At 38.2% G+C, this 21502-nt stretch overlaps 1 protein-coding gene across 6 annotated transcripts in view; it reads left to right on the top strand.

Annotated features, from left to right (window-relative positions):
* faf (ubiquitin carboxyl-terminal hydrolase-like faf) overlaps positions 1-21502 on the top strand; it is a 36079-nt gene that overhangs the window by 3589 nt on the left and 10988 nt on the right. For 3 of the 6 annotated variants that reach the window (XM_069498241.1, XM_069498239.1, XM_069498240.1), the window contains exons 9-37: positions 2586-2737; positions 3602-3859; positions 3963-4061; positions 4440-4582; positions 5253-5473; positions 6013-6143; positions 6472-6668; positions 6745-6847; positions 7078-7246; positions 8204-8450; positions 8511-8679; positions 8891-9010; positions 9334-9465; positions 10259-10357; positions 11030-11178; positions 11994-12107; positions 12185-12293; positions 14040-14193; positions 14654-14784; positions 15333-15554; positions 15945-16106; positions 16523-16748; positions 17501-17668; positions 18393-18466; positions 18597-18709; positions 18917-19090; positions 19767-19908; positions 20255-20408; positions 21096-21243. In XM_069498241.1, the coding sequence (XP_069354342.1) occupies positions 2586-2737; positions 3602-3859; positions 3963-4061; positions 4440-4582; positions 5253-5473; positions 6013-6143; positions 6472-6668; positions 6745-6847; positions 7078-7246; positions 8204-8450; positions 8511-8679; positions 8891-9010; positions 9334-9465; positions 10259-10357; positions 11030-11178; positions 11994-12107; positions 12185-12293; positions 14040-14193; positions 14654-14784; positions 15333-15554; positions 15945-16106; positions 16523-16748; positions 17501-17668; positions 18393-18466; positions 18597-18709; positions 18917-19090; positions 19767-19908; positions 20255-20408; positions 21096-21243 (4480 nt within the window). The remainder of the gene's footprint in view (positions 1-2585; positions 2738-3601; positions 3860-3962; positions 4062-4439; positions 4583-5252; positions 5474-6012; positions 6144-6471; positions 6669-6744; positions 6848-7077; positions 7247-8203; positions 8451-8510; positions 8680-8890; positions 9011-9333; positions 9466-10258; positions 10358-11029; positions 11179-11993; positions 12108-12184; positions 12294-14039; positions 14194-14653; positions 14785-15332; positions 15555-15944; positions 16107-16522; positions 16749-17500; positions 17669-18392; positions 18467-18596; positions 18710-18916; positions 19091-19766; positions 19909-20254; positions 20409-21095; positions 21244-21502) is intronic. The other 3 variants (XM_069498243.1, XM_069498245.1, XM_069498244.1) reach the window with 2 other exon arrangements.

Below are 21502 nucleotides of genomic sequence, written 5' to 3'. Positions count from 1 at the left end.
TATTTTGATAAGGATTAATACTATGATAGTAAAAACACCTCCGGAGATTCACACACATTCACATTTCAAAACCATAAAAATGGTTATTGTGAGCCTACCGTAAAAGATAGATAAATGCTATCGCGGACTTTTTTTTAGCGCTGTTTAAGACGAACAATGCCACCGAACATTGTTTTCGTATAACTTTAACTATTTAGGCAGCGCACGCCACGGAAGCTCACAAATGAGACGACTTTTTTCACTTTATTGCAATTTTCGAAGGGATCTCTAATTTTTTGAAAATAAAATATAGCCTATGTCACTCAGGGGTAATGAAGCTTTCTACTGGCGAAAGAATGTTTAGAATCGGTTCAGTAGTTCCAAAGATTAGCCCCCTACAAACAAACTTAACAACATTACCTCTTTATAATATTAGTGAAGAGATTTCAAAAATAGTATGTTCACTGTAATCGAGGTTTCATGATATTTGTGGATGAGCAGGTTTTTGGGGTTCCGTAGCCGAATGTCAAAAAACGGAACCCTTATAGATTCGTCTTGTCTGTCTGTCCGTCCGTATGTCACAGCCATTTTTCTCCGAAACTAGAGAAGAGCTATACTGTTGAAACTTGGTAAGTAGATGTATTCTGTGAACCGCATTAAGGTTTTTACACAAAAATAGAAAAAAAAATTTGGGGTTTCCCATACTTATAACTGAAACTCAATTTTTTTTTTCACCAAACCCATATATGTGGGGTATCTATGGATAGGTCTTCAAAAATGATATTGAGGTTTCTAATATCATTTTTTTCTAAACTGAATAGTTTGCGCGAGACACACTTCCAAAGTGGTAAAATGTGTGTCCCCCCCACCCACTGTTACTTCTAAAATAAGAGAATGATAAAACTAAAAAAAATATATGATGTACCATGCAAACTTCCACCGCAAATTGGTTTGAACGAGATCTAGTAAGTAGTTTTTGATTTATCGTGCAAAATGTCGATAAAATACGATTGTACTACGGAACCCTCAGTGCGCGAGTCTGATTCGCACTTGGCCGGTTTTACTGTTTTAGCACCTATAGTCCGCGACAGGTTGAGATGGCGATCGGGGTATGAGGCGGGTAGACGTGCCGCACACCCGCACGTCACTCGTGCTTGCCCGAACTGGATTAGCGCGGAGGTGTGCGGGGTGTTTCCTCCCCGATTGCGATTTCAACCTGTTGTGTACCTGAACAATGACGAACTTAAGAACCTACAAGAGTGAATAGGCATCTTTAAGGCAAGCGCCCTTAAACTTAGACCTCATCTTTGCTTTCCTGAAGCCATGTTATCGTCAAGCACAAGCCTAAGAAAAACCAGCCAAGTGCGAGTCAGGCTCGCACAATGAGGGTTCCGTACTACAGTCGTATTTTTTCGACATTTTGCACGATAATTCAAAAAACTAAAATAAATAAAAATCTGTTTTAGAATGTACAGGTGAAGACCTTTCATATGATACCCCACTTGATATAGTTATCTCACTTCGAAAGTTGAAAATACTAATTATTAGTTCATGACCACAATTTAATTTTTTGTTTGATCTAACCCTAAATTCACGGTTTTCAGATTTTTCCCCAAATGTCAGCTATAAGATGTAACCTACCTGCCAAATTTCATGAACCCTAAAAATAGTTAAAGTATGTTTTACCAATTTCTGCCGTGCCGGTCAGTATAATGCTTCCCTTGTCTCAACCTTATGACCGAAATGATTGCTGTCTAGACATCTCCATCTGAAGCATCTGTATAGACTGCTTTTACTGTTTTCAAAATAAAATAAAATAAATGTGAGAATTGTAGTTTTATTGATTTGAATGAAAAATGTTTTTATTGTTTTTTAATTTGTGATAAAATGAATAAGTATTGTGTTTTGTCATAATCTAGTGATTTAAATGTGGAAAAGGATTGATTGATATTACTTAAACATGGAGTGAAGGTCGGTTGGGGACCCTGTAGCTGCTAAGGGGCGGAGTTCGACCCTCCCCTGAGCCGTTACATCGTCCCTGAACCGTGACCTGCAATCATCGCAAGGTTCGCCGTCACAGCAGCCCCATGCATGCAGGGAGACATGGATAATATTGAACGAGAATTTTATTTTAGCTGCAATGTTGTGCCTCTTTTTGTTTTGAATAAATTATTGTATTTAGCAGGTTGCAGGTCAAGAACTAAGATAAGTTAGCTTAGCTCTCTTAGCTGGGTTAATTTTTCATACTTGTGTGCAGACAGCAAACTATGTAAACTACCCGAAATATGTGAAATTAGTTGTGTATTATCCGAATGTGATGTAATCCTAAGCTAAGCCCCTACCGCGTCCTCTGACCTGATACCCCTTTGCACATTCATTCACAACACGGACTTGGCTTTCCCTTGGTTGTTGATGTGCACAAAACTAATGTCTAGTTTATTAATAGTTAGCTTAGCTTCGACATAGCTTAGCGGTTGGTCTGCAACTAGCTTTTTGATTGTTAGGATGGAATTTGTATAGGTTGCATTAAAATTGTTAAAATAAGTATTGTATGTCGCTTGATGTTACTTCGTCGTAGTCGTATCAGTTGTATTCTTTCATTACAGCATTAGAAATGTTCCGTTTGAAGATGATCCTGAGATTGTTACAAATGTCATCATTCAATGGAAAAATGTCTGCTTTAAATGAAATCAATCAACTCATCAGTACAATCTCACAACAGCCAAAACCAGAGTGGCTAACACCTGCGGTTATTACGGTATGTGATTTGCTCTGCTGTATTAGGGTGGTTATCTACCTATACAGTAACACACACAGACACACGCAGACAGCACAGCGTCCGCACCGTCTCACTTCGTAAAATGCGGACTAAAACGAACAAGATAAAAGTGAAATTGCATGGCCATAAGGGCGCCTTCAAATTTGCCGCAAAGTGCCGCGCGGAGGACGCGCGGCTGCACGGCACTGAGGCCAATTTGAAGGCCCCTAAGAATTGCAAACACGCACACATGCACATTTATAATAATATGCGTAGTGTGGGACGCCCTCCAGCACGATGGACTGACGATATAAAGAGGCTGGCGGGAAGTGGCTGGATGAGCAAGGCTGAGGACCGGGTGTGGTGGCGCTCTTTAGGGAAGGCCTATGTCCAACAGTGGACGTCCACAGGCTGATGATGATGATGACACATGCACATTAGTAGAGCACACAGTACAACCCACGACCTCTAATGACGTTATCAGCATTTCATTAACTCGTTCGATGAGACCGACATTAGCATTTTCAGTACTCAAAAACATTGCATGCAAGCTCTTGCGCCTCTTGACAGTCGCCTCCTGATATTGTGATCGCCTATCAAAACCACTGGAGTCCATATTTTATTGGAGCTGTTCGTAAAAACCAATGAGGCTATTTCTGTTGTACACAATCTTAAAACTAAAAATAATCGGAGGTCAAAATGTATTGTTAAACCTTTGATAGCGCTTCCTGTGGAAAAGGATAGATCTAGATTTAGACCCGTGAATGTGAACAGTAAACTTAGCTACAATGCGACCTAGGGTTTTTATAATAAAAGAAATGTCAATGTTATATATTTAATTGTTGTAATAAATTGTTGTTTTAGAACTGGATACGCGAGAATAAAGTAGTAGATATAGTGTTAAGAGATTCTCTTCACCAGCCTCAGTATGTGGACAGGCTGGAGAAAATGCTTAGGTTTATGATCAAAGAGAACTCGTTGACTCGGGAAGACTTGGACGCGATATGGCGAGCTCAGCAGGGGAAGCATGAGGCAATAGTGAAAAACCTTCACGACTTGCTCGCTAAATTAGCGTGGGACTTCACACCGGACCAGTTGGACCATTTGTTTGATTGTTTTAAGGTAAAAAACATTTAGCTCATTATTAATAAAAAACACACTGCTTATATTTGCATTAATCTTTTTATTTTACCAACTATTAAATACTAAAACGTGTTAATAACAGGCGAGCTGGGCCACATCCAGTAAGAAACAAAGTGATAAATTATTGGAAGTAATACGACGCCTAGCAGAAGATGACAAGGATGGTGTAATGGCTAACAAAGTAAGTAATAGTGGTTTATGAAATGGCATAGTTATATGTGCAGTTTCATATTACCTTAAGATAAACTTTTATCTCAAATATCAATCTATAAAATCTTGGTAACATATTTGTATAAGCTTTTCTTGATATTGCAGGTAAAATATTGTTTGTCATTTTCGTTTTGCTTCTTCTAGAATCTCGGATAGAATCATATTCACAGTGTTTAGTACCAAATATACATTTTAGGCTCAAAAAGCTGGAACCTATAGCCGTGAAGCCAGGCCACAGGGTACTTTAATGACAAAAAAGTTTATTTATTTATTCATTTATTTAGGAATAATATCCAGTAGGTAAATCTTATCATTTAAGACTTTTTTAATGTTACGTGTTTCTTTATAGGTATTGGTATTGTTTTGGAATTTGGCGCACTCAGACGAAGTATGTACAGAAATAATGGATGTGGCGCTGGCAAATTTAATTAAAATACTCGATTATAGCTGCAGTCAGGATCGCGATGCTCAAAAAACTTTATGGCTAGACAAGTAAGTATTCATTTCAGTTTGAATTCTGTGGTCATATTTTATTGGACTGATTAAAATTGTCACCGTTAAGTTAATAGTTTGGTTCAGTGATGGCCTAACTTATAACTTAATTTGTATGACGAGACTTTATTATTGAATGTATCGTATTGGGGAATCTTTGTCATACCAAAATACATAACTTCACAGCATGCGGAATAACGTTAGGATATTAGTTCCACAACAATTAAAACACTTTGTTTTATTCCTTACTTGCTGATGCCCGCGACTTTCTTCGCGCGGATTTAGGTTTTTAAAACCCCGTCGGAACTCGTTTGATTTTTCGGAATAAAAAGTAGCCGATGTTACTCTTCAGGTCTTTAACTATATCCATATAAAAAATCACGCCGATCTGTTACTTTTTTGATTGAAAGACAAACCAACTTGTGCATTTTTAATAATATGGGTAGTAATAGGCACACTCATGACCACAATCACACCTGATGGAAAGTAATGATGTGGCCTAAGATGGGACAAGTTTTCCTAGAAGATGTCTTTCACTCTTGATTTAAAACTGAACTGTAATTAGTAGGGACCCTTCTTAATACCTTTCTATTTTGTAGTTATGGTTACAGTGATGGAGTTTTAAATGCGATATGGTTTCACTCTGTAAGCAATGGAAAGCTTGTTTTAGATGTGTGGAGGAGCTGAAGAGCAACGACAAGTGGGTGTTGCCAGCGTTAAAGATGATGCGCGAAATTTGCTGCCTGTACGAGGCGGGGGGCGGCTCGGGCGTGCGGCCACACGTCACGCGGCAGGAACTCATCGACCGACTGCAGACGCAGCACTCGCTCGTCATACTCGTCACTGACTCACTCACGCTCTATATGGACGCTGTTCGGAGCAAGCTGGCTGGTAAGACGAATATATACGTAACTGAACGAACGTATATGTAACTGAACGACGCGCGACGTGCCGAAAGATTTCAAGTAGTGAGGTATATTTATAGTCGTAATCCTCATTGGTGAGGATCGTGACTACGACTTTCCTATAATTACATAATGGTAGGTTATAGGTAATACCAAATTTAGCACAAATAATCTGTTATAGTCTGCTGATTGCAGATAAATGACAAAGAAAAAAAAACATAATGGTAGGAGCTCTTGAAAGTATTATAATAGGGTGGGTTTCCAGATCCTCCGCATACAATAATTCTTAGGTTTTACAGTTATTATCATAGTTATGGCTTAACATGCACTCCGAGGCACGGAGGAAACGAAAAATTTCGTCCAGTATATTTTAGGTTCGGACCTCCAAACTCGATCATCTATCCAGTTAGGTACTGACTTGGGTCAACGTTGCTTAACAGATCATTTCCAATAATCGTCCTGGATATATTATTATGATCTCAATATAGGCATGAAGAAAGTTACTAATAAAGTTATATTTTACAGAAGAAGGAGAAATAGACTGGGAGAATTGGCTGCCAGATGGGAGATACCCACACTCAGCTCAGGTTCATGAGCGCCTTAGCTTCCTTAGGTTTCTGTTGAAGGATGGACAGTTATGGCTGTGTGCTGAACAAGTATTTATATTTTATTTTCTTATGATCATTATTAAAAAATGCTATCTTTACTAGTAACAGTAGTAAAGGCACTGTTTTTTTTTGAGGTAGTTTGCATTTGACAGTGCTGGTTGACTCGAAGGTGTTACCCACACTGGCAAAACAAAGCGTCTGTGTTAAAGATAAGTCCAACAAGTATTTGTTTACTTTGTCACAATGCGGCGGTGTGTGGCCACCCCAGGCACGCCAGTGTTTTAATTTCAGAATACGGATTTCAACAGTATGTCAAATTACATAAAGCTTAAATTGTTATCAACCGTGACCTAAATATATTGATTTTTCTTTCCAGGCGAAACAAATTTGGATATGCCTGGCTGAAAGGCCGGCACACCTAGGTGATCGGGAAGCGTGTTTTCGTTGGTTCAGCAAACTAATGGGGGAGGAGCCAGACTTAGATCCAAATATAAATATGCATTTTTTTCGACGAAACATTATGACACTGTCCCCAAATCTATTGACTCACTCGGGTATCAAATGTTTCGAGAGGTAATCATTTGAGATTTGGAGTTATATTTACTATATTTGACAGCTTAAATATATTTTGTATATTATGTTGTTCCAGATTTTTTAAAGCTGTTAATGCCAAAGAAGGCAAACTTAAGGTTAAACGTCGTAGTTTTTTACTTAATGATGCTGATCTCATAGGATTAGATTATTTATGGAGGGTGAGTAGAACCTTAAAAACGGGCCGAATTGAGAACCACCTCCTTTTTGGAAGTCGGTTAAAAAGGCGTTTCTACTTTATAATATTGAATATTGTGTGTGGTTGTTGCGAGAACATAAAATTATAGTAGTTCCAGGATCATTTTTCTTATTGATGATAATTATTCTAGGATTTTATTTTGATCAATATGTTCAGTATTCCATTTTGTTAATGTGTTGAATAAATGTGCAGGTAATAACGGAATGCGATGACGACATATCCACGCGCGGCATCGAGCTACTGAAGGAGGTGTGCACGTGCACGGGCCCGGCGATGTCGCCCGCGCAGCACCACGAGGGCTTCCTCACCAAGTGCTGTGCGCGCACGCAGCGCCTGCAGAAGGACATGGAGCTGCAGCCGGGTACGTCACCGTAAGACCATTACTATTGTAATGTAAGGCAACTTCACACTAGCGTTCCTCCAGCGTAGACGTTCGTCGAACCTATGACGCTGGCGCTACGTAAACGCAGTTAGCGTCGCGCAGACGCTGTGTGTCAGTTATCGTATTGTTATATTGACGTTAACAAAATGGTTTCCGACGTGAAAAATAATTGTTGGCGTTGCTTTAAAAAGATAATTATCACGAGAATGAAAGAGAAAATAAAATAAAAAGAAATTCCCTTTATGACTCCATAAAGGGAATTTCTTTAAGACTGAGTGAGAATAATTTTGTACTATATTACAAACATTTAAAAAACAATTTCAAAGGTGCTCCTCTATATTCCTAGCTTTGCCTTCGTCAAACGCGTCACGTCACGCGTACCTCACGTCAAGACGTAATAGAATCACGTACCAGAGCGCCGCACTATAGTGCTGCTTTTTAGTGTTCTGTAGTAAACAAGGAACCCTTATAGTTTCGCCATGTCTGTCCGTCCGTCCGTCCTCGGTTAATCTCAGAGACTTAGAGCTAGAAATCTGTAATTTGGCATGGGTATAAATATTAATCACGCCGACAAAGTGGTGAAATAAAATTGTAATAAATATTTATTTTTAGGGTAGCTCCCATACATATAAAGTGGGGATGATTTTCTTTCTCGTCTACCTCATAGTGTGGGGTATCGTTGAATAAGTCTTTTAAAAATACTGTGGGCGTGGGAACATCATTTTTCGATTTCTAGATCCGTTTGTAAAATATGATGTTTTAAAGTGCAAATTTTTATTAGAGTCAAGTGGTGAAGCAGTTGTATATACAATCAATTTTAAAGGAAAACTATCATATCACGCCTTTAGACTGATTTATTATTATTTGACCAAAAATATCGGAAATATCGAAATATCGAATCGTGTATAACTCACGTGCTCTCTGTTTATTTTTTAGATACGACGGAATGTTGTACTCGCATGTGTAGAGTAATTCGTGCCATACAGGAATATATAAACGAATGTGATAGGAAGTTCACATCGGAGCGACAAATACTTCCGATTTATAGGTCAGGAAGAGGAAGGCAATGTACTATAATAGTGAGATTTAATTTTCAAACAGGCCAAAGACAACTTGAAGACATAGAACTATTTTCACACTCTAACGAGACGCTACATTCATTACGCACGGCGGTTCAGAGAAGGTACTGAATCAACACCTTTATTTTATCACTTGACACGCATTTAATCCTATTTGATTCAAGTTTAATTTACTCTTCCAGGTTAAAATGTACAACTGACAGCAACATTAAGTTAGAAATGTATGTAAATAAGCTAGAACTATATGTAAACGGAGAACTGTTGGACACGAGCCACGACCGCAAAATACTCTCACAAATACCTCTTAGGGACAAAACTGTGATCGTTGCAAAGGTTTGTTGTGAGACTTCATAAAGAATTATAAGTTTATAACGCTTAGCTCCTTTCGAAGTAGGGCTAATAAAGAATGCTTGGACATTCTAATAAAAATGTATAAGGGTGCTAGCTGTGTATGTTTGCTAGATGTATGTCAAAGTCAAAAATGGCATGCGTTTTAAAATTCAACTTCTAACTGGGACACCCCTTATATAAACTAAAATTACAGGTATATGACGGACAAGTATGCGGTAGTGGAGGATGTGGGTCTTCTAATGAATCAAGCAGTGACTCTAGCACCTCATCACCCCCTATACCGCCTACTCCAGAACACGCATTGCCGGGCGCGGTTAGTATACTGTATATTTAAGGCTCAAGTCAAATTGGGTATTTGCCTATATCAATATAAAAAAAATTTAAAAAAACCGACTTCCAAAACCACTACAAATTAAAAAATTACTTTTGTTTCTAGTTTCTACACGTGTAGGTATGTATGTTGAAGTCGGGCGAGCTACACGCTTTGATTTCTAGTTTCTTTTATGCTCTATTACAAATAATGTGCGAAGCAAAGTTTAAAAAAAATGCCTTTCCTTTATTATCTATCATCTGGAACTCTATACCCAATAAAATGCGTCTCAGTAATTTTTGATAAGGTATAATTTTATTTTGCAGCTCTTCGCCCAAGGCTCGTGGTATATTCCTTTCATTTTAGATTTAGAACACATAGGTATTACGAAAGGTCATGCTCCGTTGACTGAAGCGGCGCATCTTTTATCACAAATCTGCCCTAGTCATAAACAAACGGTACGTATAATTACGGTTAGCAACTGTTGAATACTGAAATAGTCTTATAAAATGGTGGAATTAGTTATACAAAAATCTCAACTAAATGGACATTGGACATGTCTAAAAGTATCATCATGATCATTATCGGGCCCACTACTGAGCCAGGTCTCCTCTCACAGTGAGAAGGGCTTAGGCCAAAGTCTGCCACGCTGGCCCTATGCAGATTGGTAGACTTCACAAACTTTTGAGAATATGGAGAACTCTCAAGCATGTAGGTTTCCTCACGATGTTTTCCTTCACCGTTAAAGCAAATGATATTTAATTGTTTTAAAAACGCGCATAACTCCGAAAAGTTAGTGGTGCGTGCCCGGGATCGAACCCCCGACCTGCCGAAAAGACGACGGACGTCTTAACCACTAGGCTATCACCATGTACAAAAGTGTATTGTCTGCTTAATGTTCCCTGCAGAAAATGGATCTTGCACTAGGTCTAAAAAAGTCCTGTCAATTTAGTTTGAGATATTTACACGACATCTAATTAATTAACACTATTATGTCGGATTTTTGATATTTTATAATACAACAATAATGTGAAAAAGTAAAAATCAGTCAGCATTTGGGACGCTCTCGTGTGATATTTATGATTCATAATCCATAACTCTTTATTGCAAAAAATACACGTGAAGTGGTGTTACAATATTTTTTGGAAGCAGTGTATTACCAAGTATGTCACAAGTCAAGTGTATGACTGTCTCTCTTATCTATGATATTTTTCAGAAGTCGGCCGTTAGACTAAATTAAAACAATTTCAGGTGGATAAATTAACAGAAGCGCTTCTTAGTGCCGAGGATACCAAGTTAAGAGACATGCTTTATGGACCTGCACCACCCACCGTTGCATATAGTATAGAGGTATTTATAAAATTCTATAAAAACAACGATTATGAAATTAATTTTTATTGAAGTAAATATTATGGAAGTGCATAGACGGCCACAAGTGCTTGTTTGATTATAAAAAAATATTTGGCCACAAGTTTTTCCTTAATGCAATTTGCAATTTTTTCAATAATGCAAATTGTTAAGATTCAATTTTGCTTTCAAAGTATCAAGTAAGCTTTTGGTGACTGGAGTACCTCCTAACTAAGTAGCCCAGAATGAAATCTAATCATCCCCCGACTCCACACAGTCTTGGCTGTCCTACTTTAGAATGTTTTTGTAAAACGCGAAGCCAGAAGCGCACAAGAGGTCCTGAATTATTAAATTTCCTTGTAAGAAAACCACATAAAATGTGAAATAATGATTGATTCCATGTATATTGCCTCCTGAAAAAGATATTATTTTAATTTGCAACTAGCACGAATAAATGGACAGTTGAATGAAGAGCATTTTGCTCATTTTAATAGAAAATTGACTTTATAAAAAATATTCATAAATATTACCGAAACTCATGCGCGGGAAAGCGGGAATCACTATTGCGCAAGCTCTGGAGCAAACGTGCGCCTTAAAAAGGGCACGCGTTTAGTGTATCGCTATGTTGCTGCCGTTTACTTTTTCCGCACTTTTCCAGCTTTTGTGCTTTTGCAGGTTCTACATAGCATGGTGATGCCGTCCTCCGACTCAAGATTAGAACGTAACCGAAGTTTTCAGTTAGCGTGTGTGAAGAAAGCACCACTTTTAGTACAATGCTTATCCGATAGTGAGTTCTTGAAGAATGCTGCTCCACACACCAGGAGGTTTGCTTTGTATTTTATTACAAGTTGGCTGTGATCTCATCTCATTGTTCGTGACAATGCTGTCGTGCAAACTTTGCTCAGACTTTGCTTTGAGTTGAAACTCAGACTTATGTCATAGACCTATATTTGTTATTTTACTGTCCTAAGTCAAAGTACGCTAAGTAAAGTAGTCTAAGGCTGAGAACTATAGAGCGCACTTTCACTTTGTTCAGACTTAAGATGTTAAAACGAGACAGACTTATGTGAGAGCTATATGTCTCGTTTTAAATCTGTCTTAAGTCTAAGCAAAGTCAGAGTGCGCTCTATAGATTTCACCCTTAGGTTGAGATCTATAGTGTCCTTTAACTTTGCTCAGACTTTGCTTAGAGTTAAAACGAGACAGACTTATCTCAGTGACCTATGTGTCTCATTTAACTGTTTCCTAAGTCAAAGTATGCTCTGTAAATCTTAGACTTGAGATCTATAGATCGTACTTTGACTTAAAAACAGAGCTATCTCACGTTTTGCTCTATACAAAGTATGAGCAAAGTCAAAGTATGCTCTATAGCATATTGCACACTTTGACATTGTTTAGACTTAAGACACTGTTAAAAAGAGAGAGTTATATTATATAGCTGGCATAAATCTGTCTCGTTTTAACTGAAGCTTAAGTGGTTTTTTTTCAGCCTTAGTTTCATAAGTCATGGCAGTCTATTAAACTTAACCAGTTTTTATTTGACATCGCACTAAAATAATCACGACGCCAGCACTGGGCACAGTGGACTCCGTTATGATGATTTTCTAATATTCTACTTTAATGATCTGTTTTGTTTCAGAGTTGGCTATTTAGCATTAGTGAGATTAGTCAAGTTGGCTCTATATACTTTAGGACATCTTTTTGAAATCCTTGCCCCAGATGGCTCTGACATAACTGTGGATAAAGAATTTAGGTATATATCGTTAATTTAATTCAATGGGAAAAAAGCCCCATTTTTAATTGTAGAACTAATAGCTAGTTTTGTTGCAGAATGGACGTAACAATATTACGGGAAGCACTACAAACGGTTCCTAATCACAATTGCGAGCTTATTGTCAAAGCCATAGCTGAGAAATTGGCAAACACGTTAGGAGAACAGGTAATTTAGAGTTAGAGGAGACCTTTGGCAAGAGCCACTCTCGGTATACATAACTAGCTGATCCCCGCGGCTTCGCCCGCGTAGATTTAGGTTTTTAAAGATCCCGTATAGCCTATGTCACTCAGGAATAATGAAGCTTTGTACTGGTGAAAAAAATTTTAAAATCGGTTCAGTAGTTCCAAAGATTACCGCCTACAAACAAACTTAACGACATTACCTCTTTATTTATAATACTAGCTGATCCCTGCGGCTTCGCCCGCGTAGATTTAGATTTTTAAAGATCCCGTATAGCCCATGTCACTCAGGAATAATGTAGCTTTCTACTGGTGAAAGAATTTTTAAAATCGGTTCAGTATTTCCAAAGGTTACCCCCTACAAACAAACTTAACGACATTACCTCTTTATATATAATAGTATAGACTAGCTCATGCCCGCGCTTTGTACGCGTGGATTTAGCTTTTTAAAAATGCCGTGGGGGAACTCTTTGATTTTCCAGGATAAAAAGTAGCCTATGTCACGTTCCAGGTCTTAAATTATACCCATGCAAAAAATCACGTCGATCCGTTGCGACGTAATTGAAAGTCAAACCAACAAACAAATACACATTCGCATTTATAACAGGCAAGGCGGTTTGAAATCTAATTGCAATAGGCTACTTGACTCATATCTAATTTCATCCAATAAATGATTATTTATTATAGTATTTTGTTTAAGACAACGAAATATATCAATAACAATTATTAAAAACGCAGGATGGATATATAAATCCAATTTAAAAAAATACAGTTTTTATTTTTATTTGAAACGCAGAAAACGCTGTCAGCCATGATGTGACGTCATTAAATATGTAAACAAAGAAATGTCATCTCTATGTCACGCGGGGACTAACGTAGTATCCATATATATAAAATTTAAAGTCCTGACTAACTTATATATCAATGCACAGCCTAAACATCTAAACAGATGGTCCTAGATACATGAAATTTAGTGGGTGTGTTCTTTGTAGGTAAAGAGAAGGTATCCACTAGGAAAAGATTTTTTGAAATTCCACCCCTGAGTGGGTTAATGGGGGTTTGAAATTTATGAAGTCCACGCGGGCGAAGTCACGAGCATAAGCTAGTTTTTATATATTTCTAAAAACTCATAGTAAACGTAAAAAAATATCGTTTTCTCTTTATAAATTGAATAAGTTATTAAGTAAGACTTACAACAAAGTGATCTTTGCAAAAATAAATTTGGGTTGAAGTCGTTAGTCATATAGGATCCCTTTAAGCAAGTCTTTGCGTGTTACGTATATTTATTTCACTGGGCACTCTAATCCACAACTTTCCTGTGGTCTTTATCGATGCGTTTTTACATTCTCGGATGATACAATAACGATATTTACTATATTTTTCATGTAAACTAGTATAGAAGTCATGTTTATTAAACTTTGGGAGGTTATGCTGTTGTTTACAAATGCATGACATCAGAGCACAGATAATCTATCGGTCAAACATGGCCGACAGTGTTTTCAGCTGTCTAAGAAAAATATATTTTTAAATTAAAGTTTTACGGTTTTTAGGGCGCAAAAAAATATAGTGTTAATTTTTTTGATCTAATAGGACAAATATTAACCATTTAAGACCAACTTAAAAAAAGTGTCAACTAGCCTATTTACCTAGTGGTTTCCTATAAACTTTGAGATGTTTGTGTGACGTAAAAATAGCATGGTTAATATTACAGAGAGTAAATAATATTCCACAGATGGTAACAAGTAGTGAGGACAGCGATTCAGTTTCTACGCTGGTCTGGTGGCGCGTGCCTACTACAGCCACGGTGCGCGCTCTCTACGGTCTCGCCTACTCTGTGGCACAGCCTTCGGAACACAACGGTCTAGTGCATGCCGATGACGTCATTTGTAAGTTGTTTTTAAGTAAGGCTGCCTTTACAACAGAAATGTATGTATTAGGATGAGTAGCGACACTCGAGCTCTTTTTAGCTCTGCTACCAATCTCAGCTATTAGGTTCCACACATTCACACACTACATATCCTTCCACATCTGTCATAGAAAGTTAGTGTTGAGAGTAACACGAGATCCTGCTCTTGGTTATTTTGTAAACTACCGCCATTTGTTCCTAAAATATTATATCCCCTAGTGCTTCGCGAAAACTTCAATTTTCATTTTAATTTTCAAACTGGCCAAGAGAAGTTCGCTTAGCGCACTCCCCTGCGCTGTCCATACAAATGTACTTTGGTTCTCATTTGAATTATATTAACGAATCAAACTACTTTTGTTTGGAGTGTGCTATGAATAAATTTAAGTGTTTATTTCATTAACCATTTTTTTACCGATCCCTGTAAAGAATTATTTTTCCAGTGGTGCGGGAATGCATGGAGGTCGTCACAATATGCATGGCTTTGGGAGGTGGCCACTTAGAATCTCTCCTTCACGAAACCTGGTGGCAAGATGCTGCATTGTACTTAATGATCGACTGCCCTAATCCTCCGGTAAGTTGCATCACAGTATTTCAATTTTATGTTTCAGCTTGCAATATTTACCTGCACTAGTTACCTACTTACACATTATTTTTACTGTTAAATACAGACACTAACTATTTATATGAACAGTAAAAATATTCACAACATTTATATAATATATATGTAGCATATTTAGATAAACAAAAATGACTTTCATTGTACCACATCATAAACCTGAAAGTAGTTTATTTAGAACAGATATAGAAAGATTCACCAGATAAGGTGTGTCATGCAAAATGACAGTTATTTTTGCACAGACTTTGACCAAATTAAAAAAAATTGCGTATTACTTTGTCAATTTACATACTTGTTTTTGAAACAAAATAAAACCATTTGAAAAAAATATTTAGGTTTTCAGCTGTCGATCCGGACTCAAAGTTAATGCGTTTAGCCATCAAATCAAAGAAAACAGTCCCTTTTTACCGCCGCACTCAACCGTTTTTTGATTTGATAGCACTCATTGACTCCTGACCTCCGGAAGTGGAAGTAGAGTCTTGAAATATTATTTTGTCTGTTAGGTGAGAGTGTCGTGCGCAGAGCAGCTGCTGGCGATGTGCGCGTGGGGCGGCGGAGGCGGCGCGCGCGGCGCTCTCACGGCGCTGGGAGGCGCGGGCGGCGCGGCGGCGAACGCTCGCCTGATGCTCCACGCACGCCACGCGCAGCAGTTTCTGCAGCTGCTGTGCCGCCTTGTGGCGCTGGCCGGCCCCACCTCGCGCACCCTGGACGACTTGGCTATTGAGGTATATTGACGGTTTTTCTTAAGGAGCATCCACATTCCACACATGCTGCCGGGTGCTGCCGGCGTGGCACGGACGGCCAAGTCCGGCGGCATGTGTGGATGCACCTTTAGCTAACTCTACATTTTCTTATCCCTTATGATTCGTGCTTTCGATGGGAGTAAAATTCGTTTGGTTATCAAATGGATGATGAAATTGAAACAAAATGGGCTAGTTTAACTTAAAAAGGTAGCCTTAAACTGATTTCATTAGGCAACTTATGTAAGGCAAGATGGTTTTTGTACTTAAACAGTTTGATCTGTTTATTAGATGGGTGAAAGTCGTTTTTATCTTGTATCTCGTATTATACCGATGAGGCCTGTTTTCAAAGAATTATTTTTATTATTTTTCTAGGTTGAATGGCTTCGAGCAGTCAAAGCTAATCCCGCAACATTGGACGACACGTTGATGGAGGGCCATTTGAATCTGACCAAAGAACTTTTCACGCATGTACCAGCACAAGTTAAATTTCAATATGGTGCTCATCCTGACCATAAGGACTCAGGACTGATCAAAGTAAACAATTTTTAATATATTTATAGTGCACGCAAAACAATTAGTCCAATCTGAAGTGCAACATTGCCGTTTGTGCAGTTCATAGATTAAGGATTAAATACACAAGCCCAGCTCTGTTGTACAATGCGTAGTCCTATATACCAATAACTATAGCGCACGCACAACATCACTATTACGTGCGCTATAGTTATTGGTTACCTAGCTTGTTAGTTGTTTTCCAGCAATTTACCAATTTTCAGCAATACACTATTTGCGTAATGCGTCGGAACTCCGAAGCCATGCAAATAATACAGACACAATCCAGATACAATGACAGATCCAACTCATTTATTATTTGTGCTTCTCGCCATCTGAATTCTATCTGTAGTGTTTATGTAGTGTATTAAGCTGTTGGTTTTTCCAATGAAATAAACAAGGAAGTGACAACGGAGTTCCTGTGGCCGTACTCGTGGGCGTGGTGCCGCATGGGCGCGGAGGGCGAGGGCGCGACGGCGGGTGGCGACGCGGAGGAGGGCGCGGCGCCGCTGTGCCGCACGCCGGGCGCCGCGGCCGCCGCCACCGACCTGCTGCTGGCGCTGGTGAACGCCTGCGTGCCCAACATGGCCGCGCTCGCTAACCTCCTCGACCAGATGTTCTATAGCGGTGAGTCATCATCATCATGATCGAGCCATCGCCGGCTCTCTTACTGAGCACGAGTCTCCACTCTCCTCTCAGAATAACACACCTTTTAGAACATAACGAAGAACTCTCAGGCATGCAGTGCAGGTTACCTCACGATGTTTATCTTCACCGTTAAACCAAGTGAAAGCTGTGAGTGCCATACATCAATCCCAATCAAAGTATTATAAATCTCCAGGTAGCCTCATAATATATTCGTATTTTTGAAATGAAGACAAATTCGTGTCATGTTGGCATGCTGTTCCCTAAAGCTATACTACTATACTAGTCTTTAAAGTCGTTGATTTATATTCTATGCTAAATAAAGACATTTCTCTGTTCACTCACGCACACACACATACGCACTCACAAACACTAACACTTCGTAATACTAGATGGTGCTTTTTCTTACAATACGGAGACTATTAAACGGTTAAAATAAACGCGTATTATCACACGCATTAGTATTAATAGAGTAATTAATTTAATGAACTAAATGAAGCCTAAAACTTCGTAGGTTTTAAGAAACTTGTGTGAATTCTTTAATTTTCCAGGATTAAAGTAGTCTGTATGCGTCTTCGGAATGCAAGCTATCTATGTACTAAATGTCAAAATTGGTTATAAGGATGTGTCGTAGAAGGTAACAGACAGATAAGATATTATGTTCATTCGCTGTCGTGACACGGGTGTTTTGTTTATAAAAATATTCAACTGAGGTTGTTCATTCATTGATTCAGATAAAAGCATGGGTCTCTCGGAGTGGGAATACATGCCGTGCGTAGGCCCGCGGCCGCCGGCCGGGCTGGTAGGCTTGAAGAATGCGGGAGCCACGTGCTATATGAACTCGGTGTTACAGCAACTGTACTGCGTACGCGCCGTAAGAGACGTCCTACTCACCGTGCAAGGTAACTTGTGCTAAGTGTCTAATGCTACTTTAAAAATAAACAGCCGAATTGAAAACCACCTCCATTTTGGAAGTCGGTTAAATAGTGCCAAGGTGGTAAATTCGCAAGATGCTGCGCGTTGGATTGACGGAGTCAGTCGCTAGAACTTGCAAGAGACCTATTTTCAGCTGTGGACGTCTGTTGAGGTGATAACATAGTAAACTAAGATTGTAATGCTCTGTTTTTACATTGATTTGTGTTTACGTAAAAAATCATATTCGCTTGGGCAAACAATAAATGGCTTTTGCAGTGTTAGAATTTATATCACATCGAAATTGGTTGAGTAAAACTCGAAACAGCCTCACAATTTATTTGCCTTCCAGTCGGGCGGAGGGTATAACTTGAGCAGTTTAAAGGATCTATCAATGTACTATATTGATTGATCTTATACTTTTTGGAAAAAACCATGAATATAGATTCATGGTTCACGGGTATGTATAGAGGCTGCTTAATACCTACTTGAAACAGATACACACTATCCCACTGCCTCAGTTTATATCTCATTACATATATACATTTGTGGAGAAAACATTGTGAAAATGGTGATGTCATTATACTAGTTCTGACAATGTAGTTTTGGCTAGGATTGTGTACAACCTAAAAACCAATGTGTTGCTTAATACAACTAAGAAGAAATCTGCATTGCCAAAATATTCATTTGTTAATTTATATATATATTTTTAAGGGGCTGCAACAGATCCCAATGAAGATTTTTCCGGGGAAGCTCACCATCACAACATAATAGAGAACAACATTGAGGTAATATCATAAGTACACAAAAGTGCATATAAATGAATTGATTTAGAATGAAACAAAAAGCGAATTAACTTTTTTTTAATTATAACTATACTTTGGATCTGAAATGAAAGTTGGCTGTTTTTTGTTTCAGAACAATTCTGATTATAACATCACAATACTGAAGCAAGTCCAGGCCATATTTGCACATTTACATTATAGCAAATTACAATATTATGTTCCTAGAGGACTATGGGCACATTTTAAGTAAGTAACAAGAATGTTTCAGATATTTATCGACTTGAAAATAAATTGCCCATAAAATTGATTATTCATGTCATTTTCTTTCAATCATTTTATGTCCTATATTGTCACTGTTTAGTCTAATTGAAAGCAGAAATAGAAGTAGCACTGAACATTTATATTTTTGTGTAAACTATTGAGTTGCAGGTAACTTTCATGTATAAATTGCAGGTTACAGGGAGAACCAGTGAATTTAAGAGAACAACAGGATGCAGTAGAATTTTTTATGTCTTTAGTAGAATCTCTTGATGAAGCTCTGAAGACTTTAGGGCAAGAACAACTAATGGCTAAAACTATGGGTGGGACCTATTCTGATCAAAAGATCTGCAAGGGATGTCCACATCGGTAAATAACATTTTTTTAACTAACTGCAACCTAATTTAGATATTCTTAAAATTTATTTAGAAATAAATTGATTAAATCGCTATTATTATGTAAAAATGTCTATTCCCTTCTCATTCTAAGAGGAGACTCTACTACTACAGTGTAGTGGGCCGGTGATGGGTTGATCATGGTAATGATAATGTCTATTTGTTAATATTATTAATATCCTGGGGAAGGCTACTTTTCATCCCAGAAAATCAAAGAGTTTAAAAGAAACTGAAACTTATACGGATGAAGTAACAGGCATCAGTGGTGCAGAAATAGCTTGCATACGGATATACTTTTCTTTCCAAAAATCGGGAGTTGGGTTTAAAAAAAAATCTTAATCCACGCAAACGGTCGCGGGTATCATCTTGTTATCCATATTAGACAAAAATCACTGTAAAGCGATTAGGGCGAAATATTTGCAGTTCGAAAGCAAAACATGGCAGAAATACTGAGCTAAAAACTGGCCATTTAAACCCAACACTATTATTCAACGTCAGCCCAGCTGTATGGTTCACGAGTTGTAAACCAAAAAATGTGGGCTGTTTAGTGTAGAAACTACTATTTGATTTCTCAACTAAATAACTTTGTGTTATTTTTAAACTAATACACTCATGTAAAATACCATATTTGCAGTTTTATTTTACTTCAGGTATTGCAAAGAAGAACCTTTCAGTGTTGTATCTTTAGATATCAGAAACATGTCTCGGTTGCAAGAATCGTTGGAGGCCTATGTCCGTGGAGAGCTTTTAGAAGGTGCAGATGCATATTACTGCGATAAATGTAGTAAAAAGGTATTTGTTATATGAATTTATTGCCAAGTATTTAGCATATCGACAATAAACTGCAAAACTGGTACCTACCATCTCACTTTTAACAACTTTACACAATGAAGGAACCAACTTGTGCCCTTCAGCTAAATAATGATTGTACATGTAATACCTGCCAGTGTAGGTCAATCATTGCTAGGGTTTTGCTTTTATGCTTTTCATTTTTTTCCCCAAGATAGATAATTAAACTGACACTGGAGTACAAAATTAAAGTGAAAGCGGCAAAAATTTGTGTTAGGACATGTTGCCAGTTCACAGTCGATATTATGAGCACTCGTAAATTTTAACTACGATATTTTGATTGTTGTAGGTGGTGACGGTAAAGCGTTTATGTCTGAACAAATTGCCTCCGGTTTTAGTTATACAGTTGAAGAGATTTGAATATGACTTTGAAAAAGTGTGCGCGATAAAGTTTAACGATTATTTCGAATTTCCGCGGGAACTGGATGTTGAACCATACACAGGTAATTTTACTTTTCATAATTTAGATCAGGCTTCGAAGTAGAAACAGCCGGATGGTTGCCTATAAACGTGTACCGTCGATTTGAGTAATTTCATATGCGTGGAGAATAACAGCGTTGCAAAAAGTGGGTGTGTGAAGCGTAACATTCTCTAAAATGAACTAAAACAACCGAAGAGTCATATAGAGTTGGGGTCACGAAAAAAAGTGTTCTGGTCTTGTATAAGTCACGCGAATTGCTATTGCGCTGGGACCATGTTTCATTGCAATTCATTCAAATATTTGAAAAGAGCAACCGCCGAGTTTCTTGCTGGTTCTTCTCGGTAGGAAAGGCATTCCGAACCAGTGGTAGATGCATCCGACTATTCGTAAGTACTTGTAAAAGTTTATTCGAATAAAAAAGTTTTTTTTTTTTTTTTTATTAACGTCATTTTGACGTCAGCCGAAATAAAAATATACCATCAGCTCGAAACGTTCTGTACAGTATACGTAACGAACAGTATCTGAGAACACTGCCTATGTGCAACAGACCTCCTCCACTATTGTCCAGAACCATAACTACCTCTATGTGACGATGCAATCCAAGTTTGAGCGCGCTTGCCTAGAAAAGATGCCTATTCACTCTTGGGTTAAAATTGTCGGAATAAAATGGAAAACCGTACGTTTACAAATAAGTGTATTTGCATGACAGCTTGGGGTCTGGCGCGGGCGGAGGGGGACTCGACGCTGTGGGAGGGCGGCGCCGAGCGCACGCCCGAGACGCACTACCAGCTCAGCGGCATCGTCGTGCACTCCGGTCAGGCGTCCGGGGGACACTACTACTCCTATGTTCTGCTCAGGTGAGGTTCAAGCCTCGCCCATCCATCTATACATTAATAAAAAGTACTGTCCGTAACTCATTAAGTCAGACTGACTGATCTATCAAAGCACAACCTATCAACAAAATTTTGACAGCGGGTTCCTTTTATAACGTTGCCTACTTTATTAAGGGAACTCAAAACTAAGAAAGTATTTTTGGAAACTCCACATCTAAGGAGATTAAATAAGGGAAGTAATTCTATAATTGTTAAAAATTAGTCAGTGTCGGTTAAAAATGAA

This window comes from Maniola hyperantus, chromosome 4 (assembly GCF_902806685.2).
Source record: "Maniola hyperantus chromosome 4, iAphHyp1.2, whole genome shotgun sequence".
Taxonomy (NCBI): Eukaryota; Metazoa; Arthropoda; class Insecta; order Lepidoptera; family Nymphalidae; genus Maniola; species Maniola hyperantus.
Note: the sequence above shows the minus strand (reverse complement) of the source record. Positions and strands in the feature narration are given on the sequence as shown.